The sequence below is a fragment of the Epinephelus lanceolatus genome, chromosome 2 (genome assembly GCF_041903045.1).
Source record: "Epinephelus lanceolatus isolate andai-2023 chromosome 2, ASM4190304v1, whole genome shotgun sequence".
Taxonomy (NCBI): domain Eukaryota; kingdom Metazoa; phylum Chordata; class Actinopteri; order Perciformes; family Serranidae; genus Epinephelus; species Epinephelus lanceolatus.
In genome coordinates, this window is record NC_135735.1 from 6,481,532 (window position 1) to 6,507,485 (window position 25,954).

General features: G+C 40.7%; 1 protein-coding gene across 7 annotated transcripts in view; it reads right to left on the reverse strand.

Annotated features, from left to right (window-relative positions):
• LOC117259919 (uncharacterized) overlaps window positions 1-25,954 on the reverse strand; it is a 98,553-nt gene that overhangs the window by 48,277 nt on the left and 24,322 nt on the right. For all 7 annotated transcript variants that reach the window (XR_013493017.1, XR_004501881.2, XR_013493023.1 and 4 more), the window contains one exon: window positions 17,822-17,870. Coding sequence is in view for 2 of the 7 variants with exons in the window: in XM_078173518.1 (XP_078029644.1) it covers window positions 17,822-17,870 (49 nt within the window). In the remaining 5 variants the exon portion in view is untranslated. The remainder of the gene's footprint in view (window positions 1-17,821; window positions 17,871-25,954) is intronic.

A 25,954-nucleotide genomic window follows, 5' to 3' on the forward strand; every position in this document is an offset into this window, starting at 1 on the left:
CATTGAGATATACCGAGGGGGAAGAAAGGACTGGAGCACAATGATTGATTTAAAGGCTTTTATTGTGCAGACAGACCAGAACGTTTCAACCCTAATGTGTCTTCATCGGAGTCAAAGAGCACAAGATGTTAAGCTATTTCAGTCTGGGTGGAACTACCTAACTGACCCATCTTACTATCCCTAAAGTGACAAAACTAAAGTGCGACTAAAAACATACTAAATGATGCAGAAGGCCCCTTATGCACAGGTCCAAAACAAACAGCCAATGAGGGAGCCCTATCTCACCAAATTCCTTTGCGAAAGATTAAATATGCTCAGGTGAAAGACCACTGCAGCCTCATGAGAGTAGTAAGGCTGCCATGGATGAGATGACTGGACAGAACAGACAGAGTGGTGTATCCTTTGCAACACATCCAGCAATTAAAGAAAAAGCCACAGAGAAAAAAATCAAACAGTGCCAGAGTAGAATTGATTGGATGTGGCGAGAGTGTTTTTGTAAGCCATCTGATAGGTCTTATTGAATGCAGGCTTTGAGCTGATTGATCGGACGCTTGGTTGATATACAAATACTGTTGAAGAGATCACACCATCTCTTTTACTAGTTTTTCACACAGTGACATTGCTGTTGCTTATCTGAGATAAGCTCTTTTTTTCTCACTATAACTTTTATAGACAGCGCATTACACCTTGCAGTAAGAACGTCTTTGGTTTGAACACAACCCTCAGGCCAGAGTGTCCATGTTCTCCATCTAAGTGTCCTTCTGTATCCAAGGCAGGCAAGTTAAGTGAACACACTGAATGTCTCAGTCATTTATGGTTTTGACGTACACGCTAGAGGTCCTCATGGGTCCAGAATTTTAGACAGCCTGAAAGTTGACATCTGTGCATGAAACAATTCACACTCTCCACCTCATTTCAAAATCTTTATTGTAGTCCTGAGATGATTAAGGCACTTGCTGTAATTATGGTGATTCTGCTCAGATCCACTAAGGTTGCAGGTCAGGTCATAGGAACCTAGTAGACCTGTAAACATCTCCAGTGTTTCCCACCGTCAGAATAAGAATCGGAGTTTGGAGGTACCTGACGGACGTTGACTTTCGTATTTTGTTGGGGAGGGGTTCTTTCCTGTGTGTCCTTGTCTGTGTCCCTCTCAAAATTCTGAGGTTTTTGCAAGTCCATGAACGCAGCACAGGCGAAACTCTTCATGAGTTCATCTTTTTCTTGGGCAGCAGTTTGTGGAGTTTTCAATCGCAGGATAGATAAATGACCAGTTGATCCAGTCAGAGCTGATCTGATGAGACTGATGGATGAGAGGAGCAGCTGCTGCGGAAGCAAACTTTTTCGACCCAGCATAATTAGCCGTTAAGTTTCACTTTCACTGCACCTGCCATTCTGGTGCTCCATCTGTTCACAGACTAAGTTCTGTGCTGCAAGAGTGTGGAGCAATTAATAACCAAGAACCAAAACGTGGTGGCAGGTGTTTTAATCGTGGTACCTTAAAATAACTCAAAGGTCATTTGATTTCACGTGGTTTGGAACACTGGTCTGCTGGGAGAAAGTCCTGTGTTATTTGACCCATCCAGCACCCCAACCTGCCTCCTTTCACAGACTTTCGGTTCTTATACTTCTTTATTGCCATCAGGGCATTGGTCATGTGATTGCAGCCTTCACAGTAAGGCAGAGTATACATATTATTACTGGCTCATAATTATGTAGGTTACATTTTGGTGCATTACTTTTTGTAGGTATACATATGAACAGTGCATGAGAACAGCCTGAATCAGATAACTTAACACCTAATGTAAGGCGAAATTGCCACCAGATGATAGTCGATAGGTTTCAGGACTGCATTGTGACCACTGTGTTCCACGTTGGACTGTTTAGGCCCCACCTGCCATCTAAACATGACTGGTAAATACTGCAGATTACTAATTACAGACGAAAACCAGAACACTTCCAATACCAGAATCTTGTCCAGTTGCCTACACATTCTGCATACATACGCAGATATCTGTTTATAGAGATTAAATTGGGCTTGAAAGTTATTGTCTGCTCATACATCATGGATTTTATCTCCCTAATTTTCTTGCTAACAGTGCAGGAATGCCATTAATGATGCAGATAAAATGTACCGCAGATCAACTGGAACCAATCTCAGACCACCTCATTAAGATGGACTTTCACGTTCAGTTCAGTAAAAGCATTATCCCCCGTGACAGACTGTCGACCTGCCCAGGGAATATCCTGCCCCTTGCCCAGTGCAATCTAGGATAGACTCCAGCCCTCCCCAAACGCTGAACAGTATAAGCAGTTTAGAAAATGGATTGCTAGATGGATCTATTTGATAAATCTTCTCACTGTGCTCTCGGCCTGTCAGTATGATGTCACTCCTCACCATCAGTGTCCAGAGGATGCTTTTCCAATTCAAATTCAATCAAGGAGAAAATGAAAATCTCGCTGGGCTGTATTATTTATACACAGAGACCCGCTTTTTTCATGCTGCGATCAGCAGTCTACCCTCATTATGCAAACACATACTTTAAACACACACATGCAAAGACAAACGTACACATAATTTGTATTCACATGCTGTTGGATATACTGTATAAGAGGATTGCCTCTCATACTCCTACAGTGCAGTATATTCAGACCATATATAATTTAGAGAGAAGACTATGGTCCTTCTTGAGCTCAGTTAAGAGCTGGAACTGTGCCCCTGGCAACTGTGGTAGGCAGATATACTGTAAAGGTGTCCCTTGCTTGTGTTTGCTGTGATTTGTGTTTTCCAGGACAGTGACTAATGTACAGCGACCTAAGGAGTCAATTGTTTAATGAGGGGGTTTGGGTGTTGGCAAGATTTATTTAAAAAAGGACATGGCAGCTAAGTGGGAGCAACCTGAGTACACTGGAAAAAGTCCAACCACATTTTATATTAATACCATCCAGACGGCTGATAAGAGCACAATCTGAGATACGTATTTTGCATGAAATTCCCTGGTATGTTGTTGTAACCTTTAACCCTCTCAACATAGCAAGAAGATAAAGGATGATGTCAATCAGTACACAAATTCTGAAAAGTGGTGTCTACCATGTGGATTGTTTTGGTTTATTTGTCCAGGTGTCTGTCCCTCAGATTTCTGCCTCTTCCCTTAAACAGTGGAGGTGAATGGGATAAAGTTTGTGGTGTTTCAGATGAGCCACAGATGTCACTGTTTTTATAGGGACTATATCTTCAGTAGAAAGTAATGCCAGTGAAAACTGTTGACAGTGAGGTCTATTTCAAACCTCCACATTTAGGCCATTGTGCATCTGGCCATCTGGAATGTTTTTAGCACATAAAAATATTACAGCTCAGAACTGACTTTAAGTTTCGCCTGTTTGTTTTCAAAGCCCTTAATGGTTTTGCCCCATCCTACATAGCAGACCTCCTAACCCCCTATTCTACGCCCAGGTCCCTCAGGTCAGCCAAGTGCCTTGGCCGTGTCTGCCCTCAAACTGTGGAACAGCCTCCCCTCCCAATCAGTCCCTGACAGTTATGTTGCCTCTCATGTTTGTGTTTTTAGCATTTTATTCCTTTTGTATGGCACTTTGGTCAACGTGAGTTGATTTTAAATGTGCTTCAAAAATAAATTTGAGTTGAGATAAAACCAAAATCATCTGCATAGCTAGATACAACTTGTGCATAATTCGGCAGGACTGACCCTCTGAAGGAAGTCTTTTTAGTGGGTTTTTTCAGCTGCAGAACATGTATCTTTGTTTGCTGCCGACTAAAGTGGTCAGTAAGTTACCAAATTATTTGTCTCCTTAGTGAGCAAAAAAACGTTTTTAGTTAGCAATATTGGATATCAAAGTTTTGTGAAAAGTTACACGAACTGACACTTTCACCCACTGTGAGGTGAATCGTTACAGCAATTAATTTCATGGATCTGTGTTTCCGCCACATCAACTGAGGATTAGAGAACAAAGGGAGGAATAAAAGAAAATGGGTGCTGTGTGCTGTGTTTAGAGGACGACATGTCACGGCAGCAGGGTCTTAAATTCTGACGAGGAGCAGGATGTGACAGGGACCATCTCCCTGACACTAGAGGGGTTTAATCATCTCTCATGGTTTCACACATCATCGCTCCTCACTCCAGATTAGATAAATCACTCCTTTTAATAAAGCCTTTCTGGGAGTTTGCAGACTCTCAGAGGAAATCGTGATCTACGGTGTCTCAGACTGTGGTAATGTCAAATATCTACATAAGTCCCTAATATGCTGGTATATTACCTTGTTGGTCACAGAAGGTCACAGCGCTGATGCTTGTCACTATTTTCTGCTAAAATGAAGCTGGATGTACGAGACAACTCTGGCATCTCTGTGGCCTCAGATGGTCTGAGGCCATCAGCCCAGTCTGCTGTACCTTTAGAGAAAACCAGCATTTCAGGTAGTCATTGTAATGGATGGGCTGAGATAATATAGTATCCTGTCAAGTGCTATCTTATCTCTATAAACAGAATCTGCATATGTATGCAGAATCTGTCGGCAACAGGACAAGTGTTTGGTATCTAAAGCACTCTGGTTTCTGTTTGTAGTCTGTTTTGTAGTCCGAGCAGTATTGACCGATCACGTTTGAGCGTCAGTTAAGCAGTCAGTGCAGAGAGGCAGAACGCATTCTGTTAAATTCAGTCTCAGAACGCATCAGCTATTGTCTGATGGCGATATACCTTTTTATTCTCCATTATTTTTTTAAAGTGCCTGCATTCATATGCAGATATCTGTTTATAGAGATTGGCCGAAATGAGCAGTGCAAGGGAAAGATGGTCTTGGCCTGGATATTATAATGTAGATGATGACCTGACTTAAACTGTTGTTGTTATCCTGACTTGACTTTAACCAAATGGCCTACGTGATTTCAGTCACAGTTTGGCGTGGTTCTGGATAAATTGGGAGAATTAATTGTTCTCTGAGCTACTTGTAAAGTACCTACAGTACCTTCAATGCTTGTTTGTCACACACTGTAAATTGTCATGATGTACCAATTTTTTGGCTTCTCTCGAGATTAAAAAACCCTTAAATGTGCAACTCAAGTCTTGTTTATGCTACAACAATATCTGCTGGATTCACCAGATCTTATGAATTATTACCAGTTTCCCTTGTAGGGTTATCAGCGTCACATCGATAGCCGTTGGGTTCAGAGATTGAGTGCTTTCAAACTGATGTCCTATGGAAGTTCACATTATTTGCTTTTGAACTTGTTCCTCTCTGGACACGACTTTCAAAGTCATCAGATCATTGTGGTTTTCACATTACATGAGTGACTGGAAACAAGCAGTCACACTACAAGATCTTTCCCCAGGAGAAAGCCCAGATGAGTCAGGGGGGATGCTTACCATAAAATGCCATAAAGTGACAAAGCAACAAGTAAATTATTTGGCTGATAACTTACAAAAACATTACGTACAAAAGTTCACCTTCCACCTTTCCTCTCTTTCTCCCTCTCAAACACACACACACCTTAAAGAGCATTTGAAGCACCACTTGTCTGTGTCTTAAGCCCATGTCTTGTGCTCCCATTGACTGTAGCTCGCCGACAGAGTCCCCAAAAGGTCCAGATATTTAGCATGCTAGACGTCTAGGGGAGCGTCTGTGATGAATCACTGAGCCTCTCGCCTCTCATCTTTGAACAGTTCACACATAGTACTTGAGCACCGATTCACAAGCACAGAGCCAACACTGATTTGCCTCTGATTGGGGCTTTTGTCAGAAAGCTCCAAAAACTGTTGGTGAGCGGAAAATCATGTAGCGTGAACTAGGCATAACAGTCTGTGTGAATAAATGTAAAAAAAAAAACTGTCAAAGAATTTGAAGTTTTTGGTCCTTGTTTTTTTTTTTTTTTTTTTTTTTAAGACAGATATTTTTTAAAACGTTAACTGTCCACATTAAAACACCAAGAGAAAAAAATTAAAATAAAAAAAAGCAAAACAATAAAATCCAAGTAGTGCAAATATAATCACACGTGATTTTTTTTTAACTTCTTGTCATCCAAACAGTATCAATGCAAGCTTTCATGTCACTATAATCCATTCCTGACAGACATCTTAAATAAATCCTGCTACTGAGTTACAGTCCTTCCATCAATCTGTTGTTTTTCACTGCATATCTGTGTTGGGATAGTGGTGGTAGCAGGTTCAGCAAAGAAGCCCAGATGTTCTTTATTAAATTCACAACCTCCAGACTCTCCAGTGGGATCCTGAGGCAATCCCAGACCAGATATTCATACATAATCCCAGTGTGTTTTGGTTCTGCCCCTGGGTCTCCGAGTGCCTAGTGCCTCCTCAGGGAGTCATCCAGGAGACATGATCAGATGCTCAAACCACCTCAATCAGATCCAGTGTGAATGAGCAGGGGGACCACTACTGCTACTATCATTCTGTCCCCAAGGGTGAAACCACACAACCTGCGGAGGAACCTCATTTTGCCTTTTCTGTTTTCAATTTCACTCTCTTAGTTGCTACTCAGAGCTTGTGGCCCCAGATGAGGACAGGAATGTAGATTGGTAAATCATAAAACTAAAGAATAAAGACAAACCTCTTAACTGGCAAACACAACCTGGAACACCACATCCATCAGTGTGGACACTGTACCAATTGTTTTGTCAGAGTAATTTATTCAAAAGCACTTGAGAACAAGTGCTGCTGAGCTTCCAGCGATCCCACAGTTTGGATAGTGGTGTGAAAGTTTTCTCTATCTCTGAAATAACTGCTTGCCCACACAATATTCTTCCTGAGTTTGGAAAGGGGGTCAATCCTTCCTATTCTTAAGGTTCAAGTTCAAGTGGAGTCAAAATAAAGTTGGAAGTTATAACTTGAGTCTGGACCAATGCCCTGAGCTGAAACATTTTCAATGCATGTTTTCAGAAAATGGATGGAATTAATGCTACAGAAATGCACATGTGAAAAAAACACCATGCAAGCCATTACAATTGTGAAAAAAACAGCACATTTTCCACAAGGGAAACCATGAAAACCTGAAACAGCTTCAGACAACCCCTTGATGAAGGCGAGATAGACACAAACATTTCATGAATAAAGCTTTGTGCTCTGAAGAAGAGCTGTGTTACCTGTTTTAATTTTGAATGTGGTATTAAAGCTCACACAGGTCTGCATCTGCTGTGTATGCATTTTCAAAGTTAGAAATTGTGTTTTCTCTCAACACAAAATCACAGATCTTTTTGCTACTGACCTGAAAATGCAGCTTTTATATGGTGTTAAACGCTACAGTGAACAAAAGTTCTAATATTTTTACCGTACTAATGCTAAAAAACATTTTTGATCACCAGGAGCTGTAGTAATACATAATACCACCCAGATGATCACACACAGCACAGGCAGCTCTCTCCAGTCGGTTGAAGCTGCGAGAAGCAGCAAAGTACTGTCATTTCAACGACAAATTCCATTAATTTAACCTTGGTGAGACTGCATGGCGAAGAAGCAAGATGTATAGCTAATCATGTCCAACACATACGAAAGGTTTCTGTCAGTCTCAGAGGAGCAGTTAGACAAGATGAAGTGGAGTCTGAGAGGTGTACCGCACACCACTGTGGCAGTGTGAGAGATGACGCATCTTTGACAGCAGCAGCAGGTGAGAATAATTCACAGGTTTTATCATTGGAAGACATGGACGAAATGATAGATGAGACACTGTGGGCTATTCACCACAAATGTGTTACAGTATCCTTATTCTCTCTGAGGTGATCAAGATAAACAAAAGTCCTCATGCTTAACTGTAATTCCATGATAATTAATTAAGCTTCCAGGGCTAGTGGGGCAAGTAAAATGTAGATTTTAATTAAGAGCTGAAGCTGCGAGGTTTCTCCGGTTCTCAAATTATTTGGACAGTTCATTCCTTAATTCTTTTTTTCCCCCTTTTTCTAATTAAATGCCGTTTTTGCATAGGCCCTAATGAAAAATGAGTTCTTCAGAATAACTTTAAAGTGCCATGCAAGTTCATGTTTCTGTTTCATGTTTCATGTTGAATCCACAGGGATGGTGTTCCCCTCAGCTCTGCAGAGTGTTTAAGTATCTTTCAGCTCTTTGTTTTGGTATTACAGGTCGTACCCATAGACTGTGTAAAAGAAGTGGATGTAGCCTCCTGGTTTGAAAAGTGAAGACAATGGGAAAGTGCCTCAAACCTGCACTCTTTCTAACGGCCAGCTGGGAGCAAAAAGAAATCCCACTGTACAAAATTCTATAAAAATGAACCTACTTCTAAATGGATTTATTACCTAAGTAAACATTTTCATAATGAGTTTATTTTCTCAATTGCTAGTTTCAAGCCTTTTTCAATACAGCATGAAATTCATTTTGTAAATTATGGTTCCATTAAGAGTAAAATACTAGGGTATGCTTTAGGGCACGGCTACCTTGTAATTGATAAGTTGCTACCACAGTGACCTGATAATCCGGATAGAGGCGTAGCAATGCGTATCCTCCCCAGTTCCACTCTATGTTCAAATATGGCTTTTAACTCTAAAAAAACAAGATGGCTAAAGCTAAAATGCCAGACTTGAGGCCTCAGATTAACAGTCCATGAACCACGTGTGACGTCCCAGACGCTATGTTTAATTCTTTAATACTGTCTATGGCCATAACTTTACTATCTTGGTTCACTCTCAGCACACTCATCAGCCTTAATTCCAGCAGCAGTGAGCACCCATTTTTGGCAGAAAAAGCTCTGATAAAGTGCCTGTACGCTACCTGCCCTGCACCTCATGGCAGACACACAAAGTTAACTACGAGCTGGTGGAGAAAGTGGAACATTTAGCAATTTAAGAGCCAGGTACTTCCCTGAAGCTGGGGCAGAGGCGCTCTTAAGCCCCATTTCCACCAAACATTTGGTACCTTTGGAACCAAAAATAACCGTTCAGACATGATACCAAGACCCGAGGTCCGTGTAGCATTTCCACTGCAAACAGTACTCTTAAACCAAACTCTTAAACCACTTACTGACCACTCTGAAACCAAAAGTCAATTGAGTTATTTGATTAAAAACCAGTGTCCTAGTATGTGTATCATGCTACGCTAGTGACGTAACATTACATTAATGACAACCATACTTATTTTAAGCCAAACCATGATGTTTTTTTTAAACATAACCATGTGCCTTTGTGCCTAAACCTTAGGAAGTAAACCTGAAAAAGTTTTTTTTGCCTATGTTTTGAGTGTATTTTGAGAGAGACTGTGAGCATTTAACCAGCAAAAACAGGACTTTTCCTGGGAATACGGAAGCGTATTTTAAAAAAACATGATGCATGTCATAAGCGAAGATTGACACGCCGTCCCTGAGCATCCAAAACTGATACAGAAGGGTACCTAGCGTGTCATATTTTGACATGTAGGGCCACTGACCAAATGTCAGTATTTGACGAGTTGGGATGAGAATGTGTTGGAATACAAAAATCCAAATAAGTGCTACAGTTGCCTCATATCTGTTGGATGTGTAAATGGGTAACTGTCAGCACCTTATAAGGTGCTAAAATATCTGTGTTGTGGTTACAGCTTGTTTCACTGACAGCAAGTAGCCAAAATTTTCATAATTTACATCTCTTGCCAATCATATTGAGTGGAACCAGATGAATTCAGACTGAGGTGAAGTATCTCAACCAATTATTTGTCCAACTTCATTAAGAGAAAAAAGAAACCATAGGATTCAGTGAACTTGGTGAAGGAGAAGGAGGAGGAGGAGGAGGAGGAGGAGGAGGAGGAGGAGGAGGAGGATGATGGAGGGAGAAACTGAGTTGTGGCCCGCAGCCAAAACCTGACTGTCTTTATAGATGAAGGTGACGCTCCCCTTCTGTCTGAGATCCAGATGAAAGAAGGGTTCAGCCGTTCAGAACGCTCAACAGGGAAAAGTGCCATCTTCAAGTTAACTGTCATAGCGATCACAGCTGTCAGCTGTCGTAATTATCACAGAGGCCTTGAACTGATTGCCATAAGATGATACAAGGTTATCTTCGTGACAGGCCTATTCAATATCAAGAGACAAGCTGGGCCTGGCCCAAACATTTTCTGGGGCCCTGTAGTTTGCCCCCCTTTCAATTCCCCCACCTCCCTCACTCCCCTTGTGTCTCAGCAAGTCTCAAGAGGAAAATTTATACCCTTTCCCCACCAAAAGTAGGGCATCTATGACTTTTTAATTGCGGGAAAAGCCAGTAAAAATAAGCAATAGACCCCCATTGCTAGTACATGAGTCGTGGTTTCTTTGGTGTGTCATGTTGGACATCACAAACGCGCCAGAAAACAGGATTAGTGAACAGTAAGAAGCAACGTGGAGACCCGTGAAAATGTTACGGCGGTTGCTTCTTTTACTAATTCAAACTCGCTGTCAACTAATTCAGAACAATATTTAAACACTGCTTGAATGAGACAGACGGAATTTGTTGCCGAGATGACAATGAGTCGCAGAAGTTACAAATAGTTGCGCCAGAAAAGACGGGAAAGATCAGGGTGTCCACCTAGGTCTCCATCACTGTCGACAGGAGCTGGAGCTGATAAATACCGACGACTTCTGCGGAGTCATTGGTCCCGGGAATGACTGACACTTGTAACCTTTCCTTGTAAAGTCCAAAGCCAGGTATTGGTGGGTGTTTTGGGTTTTTTTTGTCCAGTGTGAAGTGGCTTTACTTCACCATGAATATAGAATTTTCAGTATCAAAATGCGTGCCTCTTGGAGTTCTCTATATGTTCGGAGCTAGCATCTTTGCAGGGGATGGCAGCAGCAAAAAAAAAGTCAATAATGCACATATAAACTGATGCAGATTTGTGGCATAAAGATGTATTCCCTAAAGTAACAAAAAAAATCAATTTTGAGAGATAAAGTGCCCTTTAGTATGACTATACTATAAGATCATATATTATTCAAGCTTTGCATATTTCACATCTGAAACAAACTTAAGTAAAACTGTATGTTAAAGCTTTTTCCCATAAACTAAAATAAAGTCCAGAGCTTTCAGACATTTCAACTGAAACTAACAATTCATCCACGTCCATCCAGCTCCTGTGTTCCTGAACAGAAGGAGTCAGACCAGTTGACAAGAACAAATGATGTGACAGAAACTGGACTGACAGCCAGAGAGGGTGACATTAGGGTGGAGGCAGAGAAACAACACTACCACCAGTCCAAAAAGGGACAGAAACCTAAGATAAACTTTATTAATCCCAACCCTGTTTTTTTTTTACAGAACCTCCGTGCTGTCTGACCAGTTCAGTTTATTGTTGAGGTAAACACCCAGGTATTTGTAAGCACACAGACACAGCTGGGCTAAGAATAAGTGTTGGCGTGTCATGTTTCACAGTCCTTTGTGGCTGGCCGTTTGCCAGAGCATTCATTATGGAGCCACAAGGTGGGGGAAACCTGTACATGATAATGCCTTTCACCTGCAAACTGTAATTAATCACAACCACCCAGAAGAGGAAAAACAATGGCTTGGCAATGTTCAGTGTTCTTGTGTGCTTGTCATTTTATACGTACTTCCATTGCATTTTTTTGCACTCCGTACATCCACAACTTTGTATGTTACAGGGCCTGATTTTATGTTTGACACCAGCCTTTGCAAAAGGGTTTTTACAATTGCTGCTTTCACACGAGTCGACTTGGTTGTGAATTACAGCAGGAGGTCACCACAGGCAGATAAAATCCAGCATCTACTGAACTATTTTGGGGCAAATATAGCAAGGAGGCATCAGACCCATATGGGATGAGTCACCCCATCTAGTGATTATCCTTATGGAGGTGCTATAATTTACAATGAATAAATGTAGACAGATGGGTGATATTTCAGATACCACTGAGCTGATTTTTACAAAACATGGAGAAATGGCCAAAGGAGGAGAAATAATAATCATCATTTTTATTATAGGTTATGCAAAGCATGTGGTGGACTCCCTCAAGCTGTCAGTGCTAAGTTCATTTAAGGAAGCTTTGGTTATAGACTTTCAGGCTTCAACAATATAAGAAACAGCACCTTTACACTACAGTCACTACTGCTCAGAAATGATTACAGTACACGAAGATAGTACACAGGTAGTGTTCATGTCAGCTGCTTGACAGAAACATTACTTCTTAAATAGTCGGTGCTTACAAAAGTCGACTACCTTTTTTATACTATTTCATTCAGCTAGACAGCCTTCTACCAAAGTGTGCATTAGAGTGTAAACTCTGAGCATTAAGAGTTTTGCACCCAAACATTATTACACAAATTGGAGCAATAACTGCACTACCATTAATGAACCTGTCTTGCCCTCTTTATACCTGGTATTAAGATGTGTCTTGGGTGATCCAATCACAAGAGGACAGTGCCAAAGACAAGAGTTACGACCACCAAGATTTGTTACTTGAAGAGGTGGTTTGGGACAAAATGGACCACTCTGAAGCGTCCCCAACAAGGCCTATGTCATCAGTGCAGGATGCGGTGGTTGTTTTGGGGACAGCGCAGAGTTGGACGAACTGTTGTGTGACCTTCCATCGTTCAGCCCTATGGAAGATGATGTGTTGGGTTTTGCTGACAGCAGTATCTCCAGCTGTACTGACACAGTCGCTAATGTGAATTGTAAGCAAATTAGCGAGCAGCTAGCTGGGCATTTACGCTGGTTAACGCAGGCAGTAAGGATCTGAAAACATCTGGTCAACCGAAGTCATATGATAGACACAAGTATGAACAGTGATGTGTCTTAGCTGTCCACTTGTGTTCGGATCACAGAAATGCACGTTAACACCGAGTGTAAACAGGATCCTGGTCTCAAGTCCACTTTTTGAAGTCTCTGTCTGTGTCTCTGTCTTGTCCGTATTTTCACTCTGATCTGATCTTGGTCTCAAACAAAGACGACTCTGGATTTTACTTTAAGTGTGGTCAAGACCACAACTGCAGGGATATCGCTAAATTGCCTGTGCAAAAAGGGAATGTTAAAGAAAAAATGGCTAAGCTGATTTCAGCTCCTTAGAGTTTGTTTGTATTTGCCCAAAGAAAAGAAATGAAAATTCCCATCTGGGGCGTCGGTAGCATAGTGGATAGTGCCAGTGCCCCATGTACAGAGGCGATGCTTCGCTGCAGCGGTCGCAGGTTCAACTCCGGCTTGCAACCCTTTGCTGCATGTCATCCCCCACTCTCTCTCTCACCCCATTTCAATCTGTCCTGTCCATTAAAGGCAAAAAGCCCCAAAAAATAATCTTAAAAATTCCCATCTGCAATACCCTTTGATTATTTTATCAAGACATTACTCACAGTACATTTATACATACACGCACATATATATAGTATGGCACCATAAAAGATGAGAGAGGGCTGAGGGCATTTAGTTTTCTTTTCTGTGGGTGTTTTCAGATCAATTTGAGGAGTGTTTATGGTTTACATTAGGGATGCACTGAATATTTGGTAACCTAATATATTCGGCCGAATATTGCAAAAAAACACACATTCGGTGGAATAAGTTAAAAGCAAGGCCGATTAATAGTGGCGTGTTTTGATAATGCAATCAAACAGCGTGCAGTGACGGGCGGAGTAAAATGTCGGCAGTGTGGCGATCCGCCCGTCACCGCACTCGCATTTGCGACTAAAAATAGTTTTGAGCAAGCAAAATAGGCTTAAATCATTCAGCACGCTGTGCGAGCAGCCTACAGATTTCAACCACCAGCAGAAACGAAAGGCGAATCCCATCGGTTGTGGGTTGAACGGGGGTCACAGACACAGACAGTAATGTATTCCTGTCAAATACGGCGGCCATCAGCTTACCGGCGACGGAGAAGTCGGCTCCAATAATATCCTCTTCTTGGTGTCATGACTGCCCAAAAGTACCTGAACAGCCGAGCCAGCCGAACACAGGTATGTGATGTGTCAGAGGAGAAACGAGCCGTTCACGGCCCACAAACCTCACCGCACTTTAGGCACTGTTCTTCACTTATGAAGGGACTTGTCAGGGGAGGAGGGTGGCTGGTTGATTCTTATTTGATTTATTTATTTTATTTTGATCCCCCCTATGTTCATCACTCATTGATGCTGTTTTTGAAGTATGAATAAGTCAATAAGTAATTTATTCCATTGAAATATCATTGATGTATTATAGAAAAGTGATTTATCTTTTTATAAATGACAAAAGGCACATCTGCCTCATTTTCGCTGTGGTATCATGATACTACTCAGAACCATGATATTTTCATTGGTATCGTACAGTGGGTCCCAATATTGGTACCGTGACAACACTAATCTGGAGGGGGTTCATCTGCAAAAACTAATGAAAAACTAAACAACGATATTCGGTATTCGGTACTCAGTATTCAACCAAGCGTTTAATATTATTCGGCTTCGGCCACAAATTTTCATTTCGGTGCATCCCTAGTTTACATGCTCCACATTTTATCTGACGTGTGTCATTCAGTGTGGGACTCACACTGGTCTGGTCTTGGTCACAGTACAGTCCGGTCTTGGTTATAACTTGGTCTCTGTCTAGGCCGTCTTGACTACTTCACTGGCTGTCAGTTCAGACATCTGCAGATTACTCTGAGACTGTGCACCTGCAATGGACTACTCAAGGCAATTTGCTATTAAACAGCAGAGCCTCTTCTGAATGTTTTCATTTGAAGGTAACAGGAATGAAAGAAAAAGGAAAACATGCAATAAGCAGATTGAACTCCCACAGTTCATTTCTCTGTACAGTTTAAAGTGCTGGTCCTTCATGCAGTAATGTTTGTATTGAATATGATCGGAGAGCTCTTGCTGTAATTATGGTTACAGTAACAAACGTTATTGCCTCTTGAAACTATTAGGACAACATACACTGGGAGTGTATTTATAGCAGCCATGTATGGTTACTGTAAATTACATTTATATTGATTTTTATTTTATTTTTTTTTTTAATTTATTTGTTTATTTGAAGGGACAGAGCATATTAATAGACATTTCTGTAAATATGCCAGATTTAGCCAAAGGCTAATTTTCATCCGTTGTCCCTGGCCAGGTGTTACAAAGGCTCCAAAGTAGAACTACGTTGAGGGAACAAACATCAGTCTTATCTTAAAGCACCGATCAATAAACTACAACTAATTAAAATTGATTAGTGTGTGAACAACAAGTAATAATGACATTGCTAAAATTAACATACAATTGACAACAAGACAACATAAGACAGCCTTACAATTAATACAGAACACAAGGGACAAAACGAACTTCACAGCAAGCAAATAAACATGCAAGCAAGAAAGCAGTTAAAAACATGTATGCAAGACAATACGTAGTTAAGACATAAGCAAGCCAACCCTCCACGCAGCATGCTGGTTAGACATCAGTCAGAACCAGAGTGACTAGCCCAGAGTGCATACAAAACAACACTTATGCACGAACATAAAAGATATTTCACTTTGGACAAGCCATACATAGAACAGGACATAGGGACCAAATAACCATCTGATATTAACAAGGTGGCAGCAGCTGTCAGAATTTTCAATGCTGACAAATTTGGTTACTAATTAGCCACTGTTTTAAATGAGATTTAAATATCACATATGTCCCGACATCCCTAATATGTGTTGGGATGTTGTTCCACTCTCGGGAGGCTTTAACAGAAAACGCTGACTGACTAAAGAAGCTTTTCTTTAGTGGAACAACACAGTCCCCTCTTGAGACCCCCCTTGTGATTTGATTTGTACTTGTTCTAATCTTAACAAAAGATCCGAGAGGAGGAGGAGCTAAGCCATGTATAATTTTGAACAGAAGACATATATTTACATACTTAATCATGTTTTCCCAATTCAGAAGGCCATATTTCTTTAGGATTGTACAGTGGTGGTGTTGTTTTGGCTTTTTATCTAAGATTTTTATCGTCTGTTTGTACAATAACTGCAATGGCTTGAGTGTAGTGTAATTGGCTTGCGACCAGCTTGTTAGACAGTAATTCATGTGAGAAAGGATCATTGAGTGCATGTACAGCTTGGCTGCTTCAGTTGACATAGAGTTGCGTATGAATCTGAAATTTACAAGACTTGCTTTGACCCGTTGACATACTTTTTTAACCTGTGCCCTGAAATTAAGGTTGGAATCTAAAAAGATGCCAAGGTACTTGAATTCTTTTACCATCTGCAGTGGTGCAAAGGTAACTGTGACCTCACTACTGTCTCATTCTTGTGAACGTGATATCTCAAGAAGGCCTTGAAGGAATTTCCTTAAATTTGGCACAAACGTCCTCTTGGACTTGAGAAGGGACTGATTAGAATTGGTGGTCAAAGGTCACAGGGACTTTACATAACATGTTTTTGGACATAACTTAAGAATTCATACACTAGTTATGACAAAAGTTTATTTAAATGTCTAACAGGATAAAATGATGAAGTTATGACATTTCATATCCAAAAGGTCAAAGGTCAGCTTCACTCTGACATCATAATGTTCTGCAATAACACATTTCTGGCCATTAGAACAGAAGGGGAGACATTCGGTTGGATACTGAATTAATGACACTCATCTCGGGTGTTCATCTTGAAAATGTGGTGATTGTATAGATCTCAGAACAGCGGTTAACTGGTGGGTTGCGCAAGTGATTTTGAAACATGTCAAGTTTGTAAAAAAACATACTTTATTTTTAGGTACAGTGAATTTCTGGCATAGAGCTTTTACTTTGAAGTGCTGTTTCTTGCTGTAGAATGAGTGACTAACAGACCGCTACTTTACAGAAACAGTAAACTATTCCTACAACATGGCCAAACGCAAGTATGATGCTAATTTATCAAACTGTGTGGACCATGAACTAATGACGGAGGAGAAATCTGGACCCCGAGGCTGGACCAATTGGGAACCACTGTTCTAGAATATGTAGCTTCTTCGCAGCAACATTCATATTTGAAGCATTGTCAACTGGCATGGCTATATGAGTCTGTTCAAACATGGATGTAAATTATAACTGCAACTTGGCTGGTTTGTAGAGGCACACAATCATGAGGCAGTAATTCTAGTCTCATCTGTCTCTAAAGAAAACAGCAAAATTCAGAATTTCCTAAATTTCCCAAGTATTCCCTCAGATGAAAAAAAAAACCTCACGACACAGTCTAACAGGCTTGTTGAGGAACCAATGTAATGCATGCAAAGCAGTTTGCTGTACTCCTCTTACACCAAACAACTGCGACTACACCTATTTTATATATTGTCTACTTTTAATATAATCCTAGCCACATGATAACTCTAAAAAGGCCAAAGACAGGAAATTCAAATTATGAAATGTGACCTCAATTATCACTTTGCTGTCTGTCTAGCTATACAGGTTGTGAAATACAGAGGGTTCATTTTCAGTTCACACTCTTCCTCATAATTCATTTAACTGTGAAGCTGGATTGAGAAATTGAACTAGTGACATAAAGCTGAGAACAGAAATTCCTCTGTCTCTTTGCACAGAGCGGCAAAGTAGGAGCCAGGCTTAATTTCTCTTTGCAGGTTCACTCACTTCATGAAAAAAGGTTAATTTAGTCATGACACATTAGCTAGTATGTGTGTATCTAGCACTATCACTCACACAGTTTAAAATGTTTTGGTGTTTTAACTGTTCCATTCTAATCAATGTTACAACCATTTTACAACTCTTTCACAGGTTATCTAATTTAAATTGAATTTGAATGAAATAACCTGTAATCTCTCCTGGCGATAAATATCCTTGTGCAATCCAGTGGGTGCAAACTGTCTTGAAAAGACGCTTTGAAGTTGGGTTGTGGGAGCTTCACAACAGTTTTCTTATCATTCTCCATAAGATAATACCTGCTATTTTGTTATTACCTGGAAATATTGTAAAACATACACAAGCTTACCTTTCGATCTGTGTGTTCCCTGCATCATGCAACTCAGCGGTGATCATCCCTGTAACAAAGAAGAAGCTTATTAGCATTTTTATTGACAACAGGCATGCTGCATTGACCTCATCTGCAATGACGATCTATAATCACCTCTCAAACGTTGAAGCAGAACCCAACCAGTTTGTCAGTTAATGTACAGAGATGGTAGGTCTGTTGTTGACACTGTGTCTCTTAACTGCAACACACCCTGGCTGCATCACAATGTTGCGGGGCTTCACATGACACACAGTATGCACCAGATGCATCACACTGACAGAGGAAGCATTAGTTAAGTAACAGTAGCCAGCATGTGCTGATCCACTGAGTAAATATGATCACATTCCTGGCTTCCAAGAGAGTTACACAGCAGGGCATCCACGCCTTCTGACAAGATCTAATCCCACTGGTGTGTGGGCTTACACAGAAAACAATAGCGATGGGTGTTTTTATGCCGCCCGTTTGTGTTGCTTTTTAGTCTACTGAACATCTCAAAGTATCTTGAGGCCTGTGATTATGTTTTGTTCATTGGTTACAGGTGGGGAAGAAGATGACAGGTTCCTGGCAAATATGGGTGTAAACAATGCAAGTTTCAAAATATGCAACAAATTGGCTTTACAAATGTTTTATGGGGAAATGAATGCAATCGACGTGATTGTTGGGTCTCAATGATACACATAATGTCTTTAATGTGAAACACTAAGTGAAAACATAAATACGTTTATTTACAAGAAAACTGTAATGAGTTCATTTAACACAGTTGTTACGCTAGGCCCCTTGCGCACCTTAGTGAGTGTGGCTGTTGTCCTCTCTACCTGTCTCTCTATATGAGTGCAGCACCTGAGAGTAATTGTGAGGAGAGGATAAAAAGAAGCTGAGGGGCAGAGTGTGGGAGACACACTGAGACACACAGCGACACATGCCCGCAGCAGCACAGGAGTAGTAGGGGACGGGTTTTCTTCCCATTTGTTCGCAGCATGAATTAGATCGTTGGGCTTTGTTATTTTAGTTTGACGTTTCAGTTTAGTTTCTGGTAGTTCTGTTTTTGGATTTTGTTTAAGTTCAGTTTACGTAGTTAGGGGGATGAGCTGGGTCTGACGGCCCACTGCATGGTTGGCATGGCGACTTCCCCCCATCTTTTGTTTCTTTTGGCCAAAATCTCCAAACCGTTTTGTTTCATCCTTTGAGCTGAAAGTACTGTTTCATTCTTGTTAATAACAAAACTTTGTTTGCCTTTTTCCCCCTGCAAAGTAAAGCTCAAAGTAATCAACGCTGACTTTTGGTGTCACAAGAGACACAAACCCCGCTCTCCTGGGTGAAAGTCCATCAACCCATCCATCACCTTTCTTTTTTGCTCACATAATTATCGTTACGGCCACAAGTGGTCGCCACCTAACAATAAACGTAAATGGCCATTGTAGGTCAAGGTGGGCCCCTTTTACCCCTCTCTATGGCACTTATATCCACTGATAAGAGCTATTCAATGGCCTGACAACCCTGATCCCAACTTTATGGCAACAGCTTCGGGGAGGGAAATTTTCTGTTTCAATACAACACTGTACCCCTGAACCAGAGCCAGATCCATAAGGAAATTGTGCAGTTTGATGTGCAAGAAATTGAGTAGCCTGCACAGAGCCCTGACCTCAATCCCATCTAATATGTTTGGAATGAACTAGAGAGGCAACTGCCAATCAGGCCCTCTCAACATTAGTGCTAGACCTCACTAAAGTTTGTGTGGCTGAATGTGAGCAAAGCCCTGCAGCAGTCTTGAGTGGTATCACGATATTACAGTATACCAGGGTCTAAAAAACCTAACAATATGAGTTTCAATACTGTCAAAAATACAGACGCTTATCATACTGTATGTAGTGCACATCACACGCCACCAGAGGTCAGACTGGTTGAACAGGCAGCTGAGTTGACTGGAAGTGACGGAGATGTGAATTTGCGTTTCCCAGGATAGCGAAGGAATGACCCACCCTACTGTACCTTTCTCTGCCTCTGACTGGCTTACCCTGACATTCTTACCCTAACCAAGCCCACACCAAACCTAACCAATCCAACCAACAAAGGTAACAAGTACTATCCAATCAGGGGGAGAGTAAGGTGGGTCATGCCCTCACTATCCTGGGAAACGCAGATTTACGAGGGGATAACAGTTAAGAGGACTGTAAACAGCTGGTCCGCAAAACAGGAGACCGCTAGGAAATTAAGGGTTTATTTCAACCAAACCATGGCTCATGATTGTTGGACCAGTGGACTAACAAACTAAATGACTAACGAGAGTAACCAAGGCAGTTTTATTTTGTTTCTGTAGCATGAATGAAGTGTGTTTTACGATAAGTTAACAAAGTAATTAAGCTAGACTTCGTTCGGTAAACAAGAGAAACAAGAGTTCAGAAAGCGTATGGTAGTATTTCTCTGTTTTATAAGAAAAAAGGTGTAAGAAAGTTACCTCTCTTGACATTTTGTGAGTTTTTGTGTTTATTTTTTGGACTGAAAATGCCAAAAAAGCTTGTCGATCTCTCACAAACCATATGAAGTTCCGGGATGGTATGCAGCCATGTTAACAAATCTGGTGGAAATCACGAGTGGAAGCTGTTAAAGCAATATATTAATGTTCCTGGATTTGGAAGTGAACGCTCAACAATCACATATGGGTGCAATGTCCAGGTGTCCACATAAGTTTTGACTATGTACTGTTCTTAATTTTGTCAATGGCAACAATGGTGAACCTTGTCTTTTAAGTTATAAAACACTTCGGTCCTGTGCCATGTCTTATGGTTGCATATTTCTGTTTATATAAGCACCACACAACCAATTCCCAGCAATGTTTTATGCAGCAACAAATTATTGAATCTTCCATCTGAAGGAGGACTTTATAATTCTCTACATTACATCTGAGTAAATTGTAAATATCTGTTTTTGCCATCCTGATCTCTCTCAGTACACTTCAAATCTTCTTTGAAGGCCTGGCAGAGCCCGGCAAGCTTCTCATTGACAGTCAGGGCAGCTGCGTCTGAGCACATCTCACCGGCAAGCTCAGCAATGCACAGATGGCATCAAATATACTGCTTAAAGTCATCATTCACTTTAATGTTGCAGCTGCATGGCCAGGGGAAGGCTGCAGCTCTTCTTCTTTCTGTCTTTCTCTGGACACTAAAAAGTTACCTGTGTCCCCCCACTGACTCACAACAACCTGCTCTGTATTCCTGACTGAGGGTGAAGGGCAGGAACACTCCCCCTCACCTGCAAACTGAACAAAGGAATGTAGACTTTATACTACGCAACTATAAGCCCACTACATGGTCAGCAGAAATAACAATGTATCCACCAAGAGCTGTCATGCCCTTTTTAGATTCTCACAATGGCCGTTCTCAGAGAAAAACTTTTTCTTTTGTCTGAACACAGCACTTATTCAGTCTTTTATTCTGCAGTCTTGGGAGATTTTTGCTAGCATGAAAAAATGACATTCTCACCGCTATACCTTTAGAAAAATGGATATATTATCTCAAAGTAAAATACTTCAGCTTGATTTGACTTTTGTCCTCACATCACTTCCTTTGTTAAGGAAAAATGTAGTGTGCACTTTGATACAATGCCTTGTGAGAGGTATGGCTGTCGTATGAAGGTGTGATATTAGCAAGATGGGTGACTCACAGATAATCCACACTATGAAGTGATGATTCATCTGGATGTGGGGACTTTAAGAGGAGAGAGAAGGCGTGCACGTCCCCACAGGATTTTAAATAAGATTTGACTTCACTACTTCCTAATCACTCACTGTCTGCGACTGCAAACTCCAAATGAAATAACACAATTGAACCAAGAGATGAATCTAAAATAAAATCCTTTGAAGAATATCTGTTTCACACTCGCACATCGGGGGAATATTAATATCCCATCTGGGAGGAAATTCACACTGAGCCTTATGTATGTTCCTGTTACCTTACATCATCAAGTTCCCTCTAACCAGTCAGTTTGTTTGAAAAATACAGATATGCATTGTATTCTATTGTATATTTTGGCAGAGCAGTTTCATCTGCTGATGCCATGACAGTGACCCCCTTCGTATATCTTATCCAGGAAAATTTATTTCAAGCACCCCAGTCTCTGACTTTCCTTTAACAGGTTCACAATTAACAACTGCTGCAGCCCAGGAAGTAGAGTCTCCCAATCAGAGTGTCTGTGGTTCAATCCCTGGCTGTTAGAGTCTACATGTTGAAGTGTCCTTGGGCAAAAAATTCAAGAAATGGTGGGAGCAATCTGAGGTTCTGCCTCAGATTGCTCCCACCATTTCTTGAATGTTTATCTGTCGATGTTAGCCTCAGCCACCAGTGTTTGAATGTATGTGTGAGTGGTACTTGTATTGTTAAGAGCTTTGAATGGTCGTTAAGACAAGAAAAGGGCTATGTAAGGGCAGTTAATCCATTTATTATGCAATCTAGTTTAAAAGCTGTGCGATAATAGACAAAAGAGTAGTTCAAATTCAGTTAAAAATTGGTAATTCATGTTATCTGGCTGTAATTATTATAATTCTAATTTATGTATCATGTCTTAGGCCTAATTCTAAAGTGGAGCTGCTCTAAGCAGTTTCCTTCAGCTCTACAGAGCATTTTAACCTATTCAGCACATCTGAGTCTCAATCTGCTAACAAATTGGTGTCATTCTTAGCCACGCCGAGTAAAGCCATGCCACACCGATTTGCGTTTCCATTGTCAGTTTAGACGTGCTGTGCCAAGCCAAGCCGCACCATAGATGGACCTTCTCAGGAGTAGGTCCAAAAGCTGGGCCGCATGCCTCACGAAAGGCGTGTTTAAATGTCTCTGTGTGTTCTGCTCTCAATGCTTTTGTAGCTTCTAACTGAATCTCTGTGGTTTGGAGTTTAGTTTCTCTCCTGCGTCCTGTTTTTACTCCTGCTTTATTTTCCAGTTTCCTCCAACATTTCCTTATTTTGCTGCTTCACAATAAAAGTTTTTACATAACAAAATAAAGGGGGACTTTTATTGATAATAATCTATAGAAAATAAATTGTGTTATTACTGAATTAGCAGAACTTTGTTAGTGGCTTTTCTTCAATAAAGGCAAGTCTAATAATACGGCAGGAAGGAAGAGTAAAATCAGAAACAGCCACAGTGAGATGTTGATGAAGAGCTGCAGACAACAGGCTCTTACTGCACCTCTGCAAATAGCTCACCTGCAACAGGTAAACTTCTTTTACCTGCCCTGCTGTGGAAAAACACATGCAGCAAAAATAACAGGGGACTTTAGCCGTGGATCAGCCCGCTGCTTTTAAACATCATCACTCAAGACGGGTCGTCATCAGTTTACCCTCAAGACAGAAGACAAAATTAGCAACCAGCTGGTGAACACAGTGGAGCATTTATAATCACTAAAGAGTCATAATTCTGTCAGAGGGTGATGGAGAACAAAATGGAGCTAAAAGAAGTGTGGTGAGAATGTGCGTACCTCCTGCATTCTTAAGACCGGACTCACACACGGTTTTAGCTGAGCTAAATGCAAGCGGTATAAGGACGAGATTAAATGTTAGCTAAGAGACGGGTCTTAGAAAACAACAAAACAGCAGCCGCACACTCAAACACTGTGCATATATCAGTTTAATGCAAGCTTTGGGTCATTGTGACCTTCTTCAGGCATGCAAGACAAGTGAATGCAGCTGTACATAAGGCTTCCAGGGAATAGAGCAAATTACTCTTCAGAGAGGGGGTGATGTTGACAGGCGACTATGTCAGAGAGCTTTATTGGATCCACACCTTAGAAACTTTACAACCACTAGGTCTCAATGAGGAATTTGACATGAGCGTTGTACTTTAAACATATCACAATAGATTTTATGCTCTCTACTATGCTTTATGATGGCCACAACCTGATGTTTGCATAGATTTTGTTGCTTTTCTCTACTGTGTTTTTGTACTTTATGTGTACATATTGTAAATAATTTCAATGTATTGGTGTTTCCTGTTTTCAGTAGACACTTGTGTCCAAGGCTATTAGAATAACTTTATCTAGGACTACAATTCCCTTTTTATTGGGACTACAATTCCCATGATGTTTTTCTAGCCTTTGCCATGTTTGACACAGGTGTCTGGCATTTTGCAATCAAGCGATGTTACTGCCTGAACCCTTATGTACAGCTGCATTCACTTGTATGCCTGAAGAAGGTCACAACGACGGAAAGCTTGTATTAAACTGATATATGCACAGTGTTTGAGTGTGCGGCTGCTGTTTTGTTGTTTTCTAAGGCTCTAAGTTCAGCTCCAGCACCTCTTTAAGTGTTTTGCCTACGGATGAGTGGTGGCTTTTTCTACTTAGCTAAGAGATGGGTAAAAGTGTTAAGTTGTTTGCCAATTTCACTGATTGTGTAATTTTTGCAGGCTCCACAGCACTCTGTAAAGTGTCAGTCAAAGACGTATTTATAAAGTTAACTTCAAATTATTTGAGTGCTGAATTTCATCGTTATTTTTATTTACATTCATCTTCCCGCTGGTGATCATTTAATTTTATCCTGTGAAGCACTTTGTGAAGTCAGTTTCAACATGAGCACTATGAATGATTCATTGATCATCCTTTTGACGTTTAATAATATTGATGATTTATATTTTACTGCGATGATGGTTTGCCGAAATGTGATAAATTAGTGGTACGGTCACTACAAATATCCACAGCCGTGCGTAGTGACAGCTGCTCTGACACTGCTGGAGAACCTCCCAGATGTGACACTGTCAGTGAAATTGCACTTCCTTTACCATATTTCTCAGTGACAGGTCTAAGAGGAGTGGAGGGGCACCAGTATCAATATGCAAACAGATGTCTCGGGGCGTTTTTACATCCATTTATAGTGAACTGTGGGTGTGGGAATGAGGCTCATGCACGTGCACCCAGCATCACAATGACTGAGATTTATAAAACAGAATCAGGCATATGCACGGCTTTATAAATCTGAGGAAAGAGTGTGTACGCATATTTCTGCCTTTGTGCTCACACACAGTTTAAGTCATGATTTTGCAGTTTTATGCATCCGGCCCCAGAGGTCCAGAAGTACGACTCCGAATGAATGCTTGTTTGCTTGATATGTAAATAAGTCATTATTTGCTACCATGTTTGCTATTTCAATTTAGGCCCTAGATAATAGGTCAATTTGTGTTTAGAGAGCTGTTAATGTAGGTTTCAATGTACAAAATTTTATAGATATATGACGTTAGGAGAAAGTCTTGATCATTAAATAAACGCTTGGTCTTTTGTCTGTTGTATGCTTGAATTTATTTTCCAAGTGCAGTCAAGTAGAGATCGACAGCTTGAGCTCTGATTTTTCCTTTGCCACACTGTTTTTCTATTATACTTTTATGTCATTCTGATGAGTATTCCCGACTAAAGATAGAAAATTTATTACAGAATCAGTCACTTTTGAGCCGTTTATCTGGTCTGACAGTCGTCTGTTGCGGCAGACATACTGAGTTTATGGCTGCAGTTTTAATTATAGCTCAAGATATGAGAGTAGATTGGAGCCTCTATTAATTCTAATCTATACTTTAGGCTGATATAATAATAGACTCAGTCTCCCGCAAATTGATGGTTGCATCATGACGTGGCGCCCTCATGTTTTGACTTCCCAATTTTACCACTTTTTTTTTTATTCAGCTCAGAGTAAAAACATTATTCAGTATCATTCCTACAGAGAATAGATTAACCCAGTGAGAGAAGTGCAGTCAGTGCAATGTCAGTTGATAAAATAAATGTGATTTAGAGGCAATACTAAAGACAGTCAACATTACATTGCTGTTCTAAACTCTTCCCCTTAATCCTTCCCTTACAAGCCACTCTCAGAAAACAAACAAGTTAAAAGAAAAAAACTCAACCACCAATATGACTTGTACATATTACCAGACAACAACAGACTTCATATGCACTGGGTGAGCCACGTTCATTGAGAAGGATGCAATGCTATTTTAAAACGCTGTACTGGGTTGTCTTAATAACGCCGATGGCAAAGACAAGTTCTCTGGGTCACAGTGCCATGTGTGTTTGACATTTTTAATTGTTAATAGAGAGCAGAACATAAATAGCAGTGAGATTACCTACCGATGACATAAT